At 32.5% G+C, this 13,286-nt stretch overlaps 1 protein-coding gene across 1 annotated transcript; it reads right to left on the minus strand.

Moving 5' to 3' along the window:
- Nucleotides 1–1,570: 1,570 nt before the first annotated feature.
- On the minus strand, nt 1,571–9,261 carry LOC110693559 (protein STRUBBELIG-RECEPTOR FAMILY 3-like). The gene is made up of 17 exons (XM_021870688.1): nt 8,670–9,261; nt 7,818–7,973; nt 7,550–7,679; nt 7,367–7,438; nt 7,187–7,252; nt 6,998–7,066; nt 6,816–6,887; nt 6,652–6,723; nt 6,497–6,562; nt 6,358–6,423; nt 4,908–5,296; nt 4,440–4,801; nt 3,476–3,747; nt 3,234–3,372; nt 2,736–2,854; nt 2,467–2,623; nt 1,571–2,039 (listed from the first exon to the last, which is right to left on the minus strand). The coding sequence occupies exons 2-17, from the start codon at nt 7,924–7,926 to the stop codon at nt 1,965–1,967; spliced, it is 2,235 nt and encodes a 744-aa protein (XP_021726380.1). The 5' UTR covers nt 7,927–7,973; nt 8,670–9,261; the 3' UTR covers nt 1,571–1,964.
- Nucleotides 9,262–13,286: the final 4,025 nt, after the last annotated feature.

Genomic DNA, 13,286 nt, shown 5'->3' on the forward strand with positions numbered 1-13,286 from the left:
TCCAATTTGTCTTTTAAAAAAATAAAAGAATAATAATATTTGTCTAACTATTTTTAGTTTTTTTTTTTTTTTTTTTTTTTAAATGAACTTGACCTCAACCAGCAAGTCGGCAACCTTAAACGGCTATTCCAAATTACCCATACGGCGGTGGAGAAGTAAATGAAGCAAAGGTAGTGTTGCGGTAGCAATAAATGAGGAGTTGATTAAAAGAAAAGAAGGTGAGTTTAAGTTAAGTCTAAGGAAAGAGAAAACTAAAGCCCACTTGCAAAGTGGAAGAGAGTGAAGCGCGTGTAACTCAATTGCGGGCCTTTTTAGTTTGTCATTTAGTTAGACTTGACTATTCATTATCTTTTCCAATTATTATTATAGTTCCCAACTAGGGAGTTATCCATTTTGTTTTTGTGTTTGAGTTCTAGATTGTGTTTGATTGATACCTTTTGACGTGAAAAAGGTTTTTCTTTTCTTCATCTTTTTTTTGACATGGAAAAAGTTTAGTCATGCAATATCAACATCTCTTAACAAAAGCATAATCTTATACAAGTAGTAGTAAAGTTCAAACACTAAGGCTATGATTAGATCACATGATTGGATCTTACTCGTATTTTATAATTTTGATTTAATCTATATTTGATTAAAATGGATGTTATTTGTACAACAATTCTAAAATGATATTTAGCAAAAGTAGCTGCAAATTTAGTTTTATGATGTAATTGAATTTAGTTTTATGATATAATCTAATTTTACCATTTGTGAAATAAGATCACTAATAAGTTGAACTAAATTGATGTAGCTAAAACATATACCTAATAGAACAAAACACTAATACATACTTTGGCAAGATAAATGCCTAAATATATAAATGAATGATCTCCTTGCAAGTTTTGTTTATGTAAATATCCAAAATCAAATCTTTAAATTTATCAATTAATTGTTTTTATTTTAAACAATATAACCCAAATTTTGTGATGCAATACAACATTTCTCATATTTTTGGTTCATTATTAACACATTCACGGTCGATTCTCATTTACTGAACTGAACTGAATTGAATTGAATTGTTTATGAGAGAAGAAAATTAAAAACTGAATTGAACCGAGCTCAGCTGAACTGAAATTAAGCTGAAGAGAACAGACCCTAACTTGGTGCTCATAATAAACCAAACTTGTGGTTGTATGTAAAAGTCAAACTGCTGTGTTTAACTAAAAATGAGAGAGTTAACTGAATTGAATTGTTTATGAGAGAAGAAAATTAATAACTGAATTGAATTGTTTATGAGAGAAGAAAATTAATAACTGAATTGAACTGAGCTCAACTGAACTGAAATTAAGCTAAAGAGAATAGACCCTAACTCGGTGTTCATAATAAACCAAACTTGTAGTTTATATGTAAAAGTCAAATTGCTGTGTGGTTATATGTAAAAGTCAAATTGCTGTGTTTAACCTAAAAAGGAGAGAGTTACTCTGTTGAGAAATCTAGAAGTACACTTTTGAATTGAGCATTATTGGAGAAGTTTCATACAATTGCAAGCATTAAAAAAACTTGGTAACTTTATGTAGCCAACACCAACCAGTTGAACAAGTAGGATTAACAATCCTTGATAAAGAATCGAACTTTCGTCCAATAATTGAATTTAATCAGCATAAAAAAATGACAATAATATTACACCACACCTCTAGAAAAGAGGAGACCATACCCTTAAAAATACAACATACACTCCTAGAATGCCCATCAGTGTAATGAGCAAACACCAGCAAAACTAGCTGAACTACCCGAAAATTCCCTAACTTCCCCTATGTAGTAAGCCTTGGTCATTACAAACTAATAATGATCACATGTTAGCTTATGTTACATTGCTAGCTCACTTTGCAAGCTAAGAAATTTTCTTTCCTTGAACAAGATTCACCAACATTGAATTGATTGGCATGGCTTCAGATAATTCGAAATTTGCATCCAATATCTTAAGGTCAAGACTCTCTTTGAATCATGTTTAAGAGGTCCTGCACTATTTCTGACATAGGAGGCCTGAATTCTGGTTCGGCCTGAAACAAAATTAACGATGTATGAGGTGTGATATTTGCAGTTTGTAAACATATGGAAGCTTTTAAGCTAAACTTATCATGTTCTTTGTGTCATGATCCTGTTCATGACTTCAGACCTACATACATGAGTGGCCAATTTGAGTAAATTGGTTGGGTTTCGGTTTGGTATTGTGGTTCAGATTTGGTTTACGCTCAAAACAAATATAAAAGTGTGCAAAACATGATATAATTATGTGTTATGAATTTATGATTGAAGGAGCAAAACGGGACAAATTCTAGTTGTTGGTTTGTGTTATTGTGTAGGCCTATTGAGTCAAGTTTGCATTATTCGCAGTAACGTTACACCAGGGATCCATTTGAATAATCAGATCACTTTAAAGAGTGTCAAACAAAAAGATATATAGGTGGAGCATGAGTGAAGACTGACCTGAACACAGAGGGAAATAATATCTGCAAAACGGGATAACGATTTAGAGGGATACGATCCATTCAGTGAAGGATCTACCATCTTTGATAACGCATCTATGTCATGCAGCTGAGGAATTGCCCACCTCACAAGAAATTGCTCTCCTCGAGGTCGTGCACTACAACATTACAAATACATCAATGAGCTCGTGTATGGCATAAAAAGTTCTTTCACGAGAAAAAAGCAATAAGAAATTTGAAACATGGAAATCTTGTGTGTCAGAATCTAACCTGTCGTATGATTTTCTGCCAGTCAGAAGCTCTAGCATGACTACCCCGAAGCTGAAAACATCACTTTGTTGAGTATATGTTCCTAGCTCCAGTTCTGGAGCACCATATCCACCAGAAACCTGCAAGAAATGACATCATAGTAAGCAGCCGATACACTGGTGTCTGATTCATATGGAACGCATGAAACCTACAACAGATTATTGGAGTATAGCTGTAAACAATGCAAGTATATGCTGCTCTTCTTTATTAACAATTGAGACTTGAGAGAGATCAGTTATGAAAGAAATAGTACATGAAGACATGTAGTATGCCCGAGTTACAAGTAAATGATCACCTATTAACGTCATATTCTAATTTCATAGCTATACACAAGTGGTACACTACAAACAATCATACAGAAAAGGACATAGTGACATCCTAATATTTGGTCGGATTATTTATCATGATGTAATAGCCATTCTTACACCGTAAACAAAGATACACTGGAATAGGAATTACCTGAGCTGTAAAAGTATCTGATAGCAGAGACCCTAGGCCACAGTCTGAGATTAGAGGCTCAAAGTTATCATCAAGATGAATATTGGCGGATTTGAAGTTCATATGTACAACAGGGGGTTGACAATCCTCATGTAAATATCTTCACAGCAAACAAAAGAGCAAAATTAATTTTTCTGATGTAGGTAAACAAAGCCTGGACAGAAACATGTGAAATAACATTAAAGATAGTATGTCAAGCTTACTCGAGGGCTTTTGCAGCTCCAAGTGCAATTCTGATACGTGCATTCCACGAAAGTTTATTATGAATCTCATCATCAAGATGCAGTGCCTCATACAATGTAGCATTGTTGCAGTATTCATTGATGATCAGTCTTTGCCCGTGCTCAGCACAGTATCCAACAAGATTGACAATTCTTTCATGATGAATATTAGAGATAATAGAAATTAGCTGAGCAAATTCGTCTTCAGTCTGCTGGCTGTAAGAGTCATTGTTGAATTTCTTCACTGCAAAGACCTACAAATGTACAGGCAAAGGAAGTTAGGCTCAACTCTACCAGGAAAGTGAATGGATCTTTGAGATGGGGGAAAAAAGGCTCAGCAAAGCATAGCTCTATGCACATATAGATGCAACAAGAAAAGAGAAGATAATCCTGAAATTTGTTAATCTGGCATAGTACTAACACAAAGACACACTAAGGTGTAACATAAAACCCGCACACATAAACACACAAAAATTAGGGAGTGTGCTTTGATGCTTTCTATACAGCTATAATTTAAGCAATGCTAATCCGGCCGAGAGAAAGGTTTCGGGGTTGAATGATGGGTGTCAGAGGATGTAGAGTGGGGAAAGATACCCAAAAAAAGAAACCATATTATATGACGCATTTACTAATATTCCATTCTAGAGTCTGATATGAGAACACAAAGGAGTTCATGGGCCATGGCTCTTGAATCTTTGTTTGATCACAGTAAAAAGACAGCATTCTATGGAAAGGATTTAAATACTACTCTCCACAATCTATACGAGTAGTTAAAAAATGATTACGTTTGTCTACTGTCAAATCAACAAAGAAGTTACCAGAAAAAGACTAAAATGAATGCAACACAAGAAACATGCACACAGGAAATACACTAAAAACGAAATGACTTTTCAGAATGCACAAAACTACTCAAGACAAAAAGGCAGTTCAGCATCCCAAATCTCACCTTTCCATCAGGAAGTTCAGCCCTGTAAACACTGCCTATCATGCCTTCACCAATAAGATTATCTTCAGAAAAGCTATTGGTGTATTGTTGAAGTGAAGCAATAGTGAAAGACTTCACAGAGCTTGGAAAGGTGGATTTCTGTGGTTTAGTCACAAATGTAGGCATTATTGGTTTCAAAATGATGTTCTCGTTAGAATAGTGTCGAGGAGGTGGCACTGGTTGTGCTGAAAAAGAACTGGCAGTTGTCCCTGTCATGTCTATGGAATGAGCATCTTTACTCATGGCAACTTCTTTTACATCTTTCACCTGATTTTGGTCTACATCCCTCACGTTTGGGGTCTTAAAAGGTATCTCTTGAAACGCTGGACAAACAAAGGATAGATGATCATGTTAGAATGGTTCAAAAGGAGGCCGAAAAAGTCACCACTCATTGTCTCAAAACAAAACAAAAATCCAAGCATGGCTCACCTTTAGCAGCTTGATTATGTTTTTGAGGTAAAGACTCATTATATTTAGGTTTTTCTCCTTTCCCTTCATATACAGGTTTTACATTCCCCTTGGTAAATTCATCACCTGTTTGCCTTCGCTTGCACCAATTTGCAACACCAAACCAAACTCCAAGCACAATAGCTAAAAGAAGCAACACAGCAATAGCAGCACTAACTATTGGCTTTATGTACTTTGTCGAATTTGAGGAATTTGATGTTCTGGGAGCTGATGGGCTATCTTCTGGCTGCTTGCGTGTTTGTTGAGAAGAAGGCTGTCCAGGTAAAGATGCATTTGTTGCAGGCGCTAAAGTTGGGGATCCTGCTGGAGGTGGAGGAAGAACACTGGTATTGAAAGGGTTTCCAGTGCTTCTGCAAAACCAAAAAGAAGCTTAGCTTTGTGCCAGGAATGACTACAGACAGTAAGACACGCATATGCTAAGCAGCTGCTTGTAAACTTTTGAGCAGTAAATTCAGAAAGTCACTGCAGAGAGATTGATACAAAACTACAATGTGTTCTTTGAGCAACTAAATCATGTAAATGAAAAAAATACTCGTATAAAGTAACGTTGTTGTTCCCGTTTACAATTATGCATGTCATCTGACCATCAGTATGGTCGGATAGTTATAAGCATCAAAATCTTTTGTTCTAATTTTTAACTAGTATATTCATAATCAAATCCTATCTTTCATGATCCACCATATGACATGTACATCAGTACATCATTAAAAAGTGAATAAAACATGAAACATATGGCAAATCAACCCCCATAATTTGGACATCAATACAATCAAGTAAAAAATAGGGAGAACCGGACAAAGAACAGCCAATCCTATGTCCCGAAACATTTTGGATATATTTCAGATGCCGGATATCTGAATTGGAATATCCAATCTCTAAAATTTCGACCAGATATCAGATCTAAAATCTGATTTCAGATCTTTCATATCAGAACTACTTGAAATTGAATTGGATTCGGCTCTTTTGGATTCTCAAGTAGTTCTGCAATTTTTCCTCAGCCCTACATCAGTGCCACAGAGGAATTCCTTTAAATCTTTTCTGTAGTACCGGAGTATAATTTTTTTTTTTTCCCGGTATTATGTATTTCATGCAAGGGAGTAAGAAACCAAAAAAGTGAAAAACCATATTAATCTAAAACATCACCGATATCACGTAAAAGAGCATAAAAAATTATTTGACCACCACCAGGCACCAGCTGTTTGATTGAACAAAACTAGCGGCCTACTGTATATCTCTTTTGCTACATTATCATGCAACTCATACTTAGGCTCTCCCTATGAGGAAAGTGAATTCAGCTTATCACAAAGAAAGGTGCTTAATGTAACCCTACATTATCAACTTCATAGCAGAAAAATTTTGGTATAGTATTTGGAATCAATTCAACAAACTATCTAATCTTCAGAGACCTCACCTGAAATTTGGAATAGTTAACAATCTGGGAGGTATAGGGCCGGAGAATTGGTTGTTCTCTACATCTCTGTATGATAGGCAGAAATTAGAGAAAATCACTATATATTAAATTATACAAAGAAAAAACTTTTATGACTTACAAGTCAGTTAAGGGAAGGTTTTGTATAACATCGAGGAGTCCTGTGAGCTCATTATTCTGCAAATGGCTGCAATTGATGGAAGGTGGCGGCTAGGTGAGTGCTTGAGTCAAGATAAGAAAGCAATTAAGAAATATTTTAATGAAATAAACACTCACAGTGTTGTAAGGGAAGACAAATTCCCCATTGATGGTGGCAAAGTACCACTAATGTTGTTCTCAGAGAGATCCCTACACCAAATGAAATAACATACACATAAATACGTTAAAACACGGTAACATAAATGTAAAAGAAAACTTGCAGATACAGTGCAATTTATTACAAGTTTATTAAACCCGAAAGTTGCTGAAAGCTATCAGGTAGTCCCCCAGTCAAATTATTCTTGTTTAGCGACCTGAAGAGTGAAGACGATAGCAAACCCTTTAGAAGAAGCTCAAACATTAACTGCTCTATAGACTTCTTAAGTATGATGATTTGGAAACAAAATGATCAAGTGAAGCTTACAGATCTGTCAACTGACTTAATATAGACAAGTCAGGAATGCCTCCGGTAAGCTGATTATCAGAAAGGAACCTGATACAGTAGATAAATTCATAAACATTCCAACAATTTTAGCAAATAGCAAGTAACAATACACTGCTCGTAATATATACTAATAATAGCAAAACAGCCACAAAAGGATATAAAACATACAAGGTCTTCATTGTTGGAGGCAAATTGGCAGGAATGGTACCTCCAATGTGATTGCCACTGAGGTTTCTGATGATATAGATATAAGTACTAGGATTAGTAAACCATACGTCGAAGTATTCAATCGTTCTTCGTGAACGATAATTCAATACATAAATCAAACTTGTCACCAAAGAAACTCACATAGATATAATTGCAGAAAATGAGTCCAAACTAGTACCCAATTCTCCTCCAAGACCAGCATTGTTTAGTGATCTGCCAAAACACAAAAGCAATATTAACTTAAAATCTTAGAGAATATATTATACTAGTATTATAATTTCAACCCAATTATATATGAATATATGATCAAATAATAAGACTCACATTCCAGTAATGTTTGAATTGACACAAAGTACACCTTGCCAAGCTTCCTCACAAGGGTCTCCACCAAGTGGAATCCATCCAGGTAATGAAGGACTTCCCAATGCAGCATATAAACTATTTATTGCAAAAACTGATAAAACAGCAAAAATCCAAATATAAATAAATAAAAAATATATAAATAAAAATGTATTACCAATTGCATTGAAAAATTTCAGGTGCCTATCAACAATAATTCAAAATCACAAAAAAATAAAATTAATTACTTTACCATCACGGGGATCAGTATATCCATCACAAAACGACACCGTTAAGGTCATCATCAAGCAGACTACTACTGTCCACTGCTGATGGGCCAAATTCAAATTCATGCACCCCATTTTTCTCTCTCTAGGTTTCTTTCTCTTTCCAAATTTTTGAGTAATTTCTACAATGGAGAATCAAAGAAGGACAATTAATAAAAAACATGACATCAAATTCAAAGCATCGACAGTAATTAAAGATTGCATCTTTGAACATTCAAAAAAGCAAGTATCTTAAAGCAAAGAAAAAAAAGATAAAGTTAGCAATACCCAGTTTCAAATTACTTAAAAAGTGAAGGGAAAAAGAGAAGATTGAATCTTTTAGGAGCTTAGATTGAATCTTTTAGGAGCTAAGATGAGTACCCGGAATCAAAATCTTGTTAATTTACTAAAAAAAGAAGTAAAATATGAGAAATTTGTGGCAAAGATTGAATCTTTGTGAGCAAAAATGAATACCCAGTATCAAAATTCTATTAAATTAAGTACAAGTGAAGAAAAAAAACAGAGATTTTGTAGCAAAGATGGAGTATTTGTGACTTTGTGAGCTTACCTGAATACCCAATCAAAATCATGTTAAATTAACTAAAAAGAAAAGAAAAAATAAGAGAAATTTGCAGAAAATATTGAATCTATGTGAACTATGATGAACACCAAGCATAAAAAACATAACAAAAATTGAAGAAAAAAAACAGAGATTTGTAGCAAAAAGATTGAATCCTTGAGAGAATTGATGAACACCCATTATCAAATTTCTGCTAAAGTAACTACAATTAAAGGGAAAACAGAAAATTGTACAAAGATAGAAGCTTTGAGCAACTTACAGGAATAAACTCTCTGGAATTTCAACACCAAATCAGCAATAACAGAGTTCTTGGAGTTAAGAACACAAATTATTGAATTCATAAAATCAAATCAATGACAAAAAGGTGAAAGAAAAAGGCAGAAAATCTGAAGAGACTGAGAAAAAAAGTTGTAGTTTAAACACGCTCCCTCTTTTTCTGATTCTCCCACACTTCCCACCTCTGCTTGTCTTTGTAAGCTAGTTGAGGCTACAAACGGCTAGGAAGATTTATTAATTATTGTTATTAAAATGGTTGAAAGTACCGAATTGTTTATTAGTACTTGTTGGGAGACGAAAGAATGTATCGTGTAGGATATGTATCAAACGTATAATTTGACTTAAAAAATTAGGTTTTCATGAAAGATGGTACTTGTATCGCAAATGATTTGTAAATTGGGAAGGTTTATGTAACAATAAATGCATATTGCCGTTGTAGCTTTGTTATTTTATGGCAATTTAAATACAAAGTATCCTAATTCTTCTAAGGGACAAAGTAAGATGTGGAGTAGTTTATTTTAATAAGGCGTGTTAGTTATCAAGCTTTGTAGAGATTGTAGGAGCTCATCTTACTACTCTAAGCCTCAGTCACAAGTTCAAGCTTACATATATATTGGTTTAACCTAAAGTAGTATATTTTTCCAAAATATAAATTGTTACTTCGTATGAGGAGATCAAAGTAATCACAACTAAGGTTCGGTTCTCATTGACTGAAACTAGCTGAACTGAAATGAATATTTTATAAGATGAGAAAATTAGGATTTGAATTGAACTGAACTTAATTGAAAATAATCTGATGATAACAGACCCTAAATATGAAAAGAAAGTATTAGTTACAGGCTTTCGGGATCTCGGAGTTAGTGGATAAGGAAGTATTGGTTATTAACTTTTGGATCACAACCAATTTTCAGGATATCCAAGAGTGTGAAGAATTTTGTGAACTCTTCTAAATTAAGTATAATAAGAGACACTTTAATAGGGAAAAAAAATATATTACACAAAGAATTCAGTTGTGCAAAGGTTTTTTTTCCTTTTTTGGTCCATGTATCATATCACTAAATGTCTAAATGTCATACTTCATAAATCTTAGATACAAAAAAAGTTCCTACTTTAGTAATTATAACACAAACATATACGGAGTAATACATAATGTCATAATATACATGTATAATGAACCTCATATATCAAATAAAGAAACTATGTCACTCCTACTTTAAGAGACTATATTCATATTAAATGCATGTAGCCTTACTAGGTAAGGTTTTCAATCACCACTTGCATTTCAATGCTAGCTCAAGGTTCTCAAACATAAAAGTTCCTATATTTCAATTATCAAATTATGTTCTAACAACTTATATTCATTTTTATTGTGTGTAACTCAATTATGTTACACTTCACACCAAATTAATTGCTTAGAGAGAACAAAATGAAACAACATAAACACTCTAGTCAAATGGTATTCGAGGATAAGTGGGTAAGATGGGAATTTTCAGTGATTGTTGTTAACAAAGGGTCCTCAAATAATTACTTTATTGCATGGCTTACTTTAGTCTCCAAAGTTTTTGTCAGCTTCCATGATCGATTACTAGACAATAGCCCTACAAGTTGGACCACTACATTATAGATTTTAGCTCAATTGTTTTAAGTGTTGGCCTATTTGCACAATTTACGTCCTCATTGAAGTAATCCGATAAGGATGTCTAGTAAATGGTAACTCCCTCTATTTGTCCAAATGTAACATGCTAACATTTAACCCTTTCCTACAAATACAAAGAATAAGTTTTAAAAAAAAAAAAATCTTATACATACAAGTATATGTAACAAAGAAGTTGGGATTCGATAGATTACCACATCGTACTACTGACTCCAAAATGTAGGATTAAGTTATAATTTTATATTTCAAGATAACTTGCTTTTTTAATCATCATGTGTGATTAACACACAAGGTATAATTTAGTCATTTATAATTTTACTAGATTTGATCGATTTATACTTTAGTGCATCAATTTTTAAAATTAAATTATATATGTAATGAATGCTATATATCATGCATCTTTCTAGTCAAATTTATTTTGTACTCCACTCTATATCACCAAGAAGATCAATAATATAGCAATACTTTATCCTTTTAATTAGAAAAGAAAGGCTGATATGTTATTAATTTGGTGGAATAAGGCAAAACAAGATAATCAATATTCATTAATAAAGTGATGTTTTAGTCTTTGAGGCATCTTTTCTTGTTAATCAAGTTAAATACTCTAGCTAGGATTAAAGATCATCGTTTGGTATGACCTAATTTTTTGGTGTCTTACAAGGCATAATTTGCAATAATGCAGGAAAATCCGAAATTTTAGTACACTATATATGTATCTTAAAAGAGTGGAGTACATTATAGTGTGGCACAATTTGCCAACTACTTTTAAGCTTAATGAGTTCTCTTATTACTCTTTGTTCTCACATTGATCGATTTTTTAAGAGTGGTCATTTTATTTACAAATTAATGTGTATGACCGAAGGTATATAGTACAATTTTATTTGCTAAAATCCATTAATGTTTGCATGTGAATTATTTTACATTGAGAAGAGGGGAGGGTTTTAATTGTATAAGTTCAACTGTTTGAAGAGTTACTCTTACCATTATTAATTAGGGTTGTTTGTTTCATTAAAATGGGCAGGATGAATGGCATGGCATAAAATCTCATAATATGGTCTATATGGATAGAATCAAAGAATTAGCTCTCAATATTTAGGGCATGTTCACATTTACTGAACTGAACTGAATTGAACTGATTGGAGCTGAACAGAACTGAACTGAACTGATTGGAGCTGAACATAACTGAGCTGAAATGAATATTTTATGAGAGAGGAAAATTAGGAACTGAACTGAACTGATTGGAGCTGAACTGAACTGAATTGATAGGAGCTGGACTAAACTGAACTGAAATTAAGTAAATGTGAACAAGCCCTTAGCCTAATAAAATCATTAGATCTCTTTTCTTTTATCAACTTAGAATACTCACATGCGACAATTCAACTAGATTATTAAATCCTAACATTTAACTTCATATATTTTTCCGATATCTAATATCTCTAACAATATCCAACCGAATAACCTATTAAACCTAAAAATTGTGAAATTTTCTTCATGTAAAAGTTGATTGTGGAAAAACATACATCATGATTGATGTTGCTAATAGATTACATACACGAATCTAATAAGTGTGATCCCCCAATTATGTTGCTATTTGCAAAAGTTAAATGCGGAGTATGTTGTTTTTAAGCAAATAAGTAAAGATGTCCTTTTTTTTATATAAGAAAAAATTCCTTTATCAATTCCTATAATACTCATAATCCAATAATAATGCAGCTTATCTCTTGTGCAAGGAGTAAGGAAAATAGCCCACAAAAAAAGTGAGCAAAGTAAAGGGAAAAAAAGGTGTACCCAGTGCTTGATATTCGTCATTGTTGATTAAACTATTATATGCAACCAGTAGAAATATAAAATACGAAGTATATCATTCCAATACAACAATTACGAAGGACTTGTATAATTTTTTAAAAACTTTATATGTACTTCCTCCATTGTATTAGATTGGTTTTTTTGACTTTAATTGTTTTTCTATATTAAGGAAGTATGGAGTATAAATTAACTTTTTTTTGTAATTTATTTTATACAAAGTACATAAGAAGGTCATATCGACTCTTATTAAATCTGTTTGTCTCGATAAATTTATAGATGTTTACTATTTATATTTATTTATTATTAGTACGGAGTAATTGAAAATATAAATAATCATGCATTAACAAATTAAATACCACGTGTTTAAAGAAATTTGTCAATTACTTAAAAAAAAAAAAAAAGAAATAACATATATATAATTGATGATTAATTATATGTTTATTCATTTACTAATTAAGTTTGTTGATTGGTATGAATGTATGATGATGACATAATGTTAGTTGGTCACTTTATCAGGTGATTAAAGACAAGCTAAGGTGTGTGCTACTTTAGTCTCTAGATGCGACAATTAGTTATTATTATTTTATTTTTTTGAAAACACGACAATTAGTTATTACTTACTAAGAAACAACTGATTTCGACTTTGACATATACTTAGTCGCTAAGAATCTAAGATATACCCCGTATGATGCAGATGAAGTTTGCATGCCATCGCATTACATATAACTCGATGAAAGTTGGATACAAGCTAAGTTAGACTTTTCATTCTTAATTATTTTATAAGTCATTAAGATGTAATATTTCATTATTAAAGCCGTAATAATATCTTTCAAAGGAAAAAAAAAAAGTCGTAATAATATAAGGGCTTAATCTCTAGCTTGAGTATTTTTTTTTTGTCTTGCATATCATTGTGATTTGTGATGCTCTCCACCCTATGGCCTATAATTTGTCCCAAAATAATTGACACAATTAAACTTCTCACACATGTCGACGACTAGTATGACACTATAACCTTATGTTATATAATTATATTAACAATTTTTTTTCAAAGAAAAAGTTATACTTATTAAACTTTATGTTGATACTATCTAACAACATATTTTATGAAAAATAAAATGTTTTTATTAGGTTTATAAAAAA

The sequence above is a fragment of the Chenopodium quinoa genome, unplaced genomic scaffold (assembly GCF_001683475.1).
Source record: "Chenopodium quinoa cultivar QQ74 unplaced genomic scaffold, ASM168347v1, whole genome shotgun sequence".
In the NCBI taxonomy this organism is placed as follows: domain Eukaryota; kingdom Viridiplantae; phylum Streptophyta; class Magnoliopsida; order Caryophyllales; family Amaranthaceae; genus Chenopodium; species Chenopodium quinoa.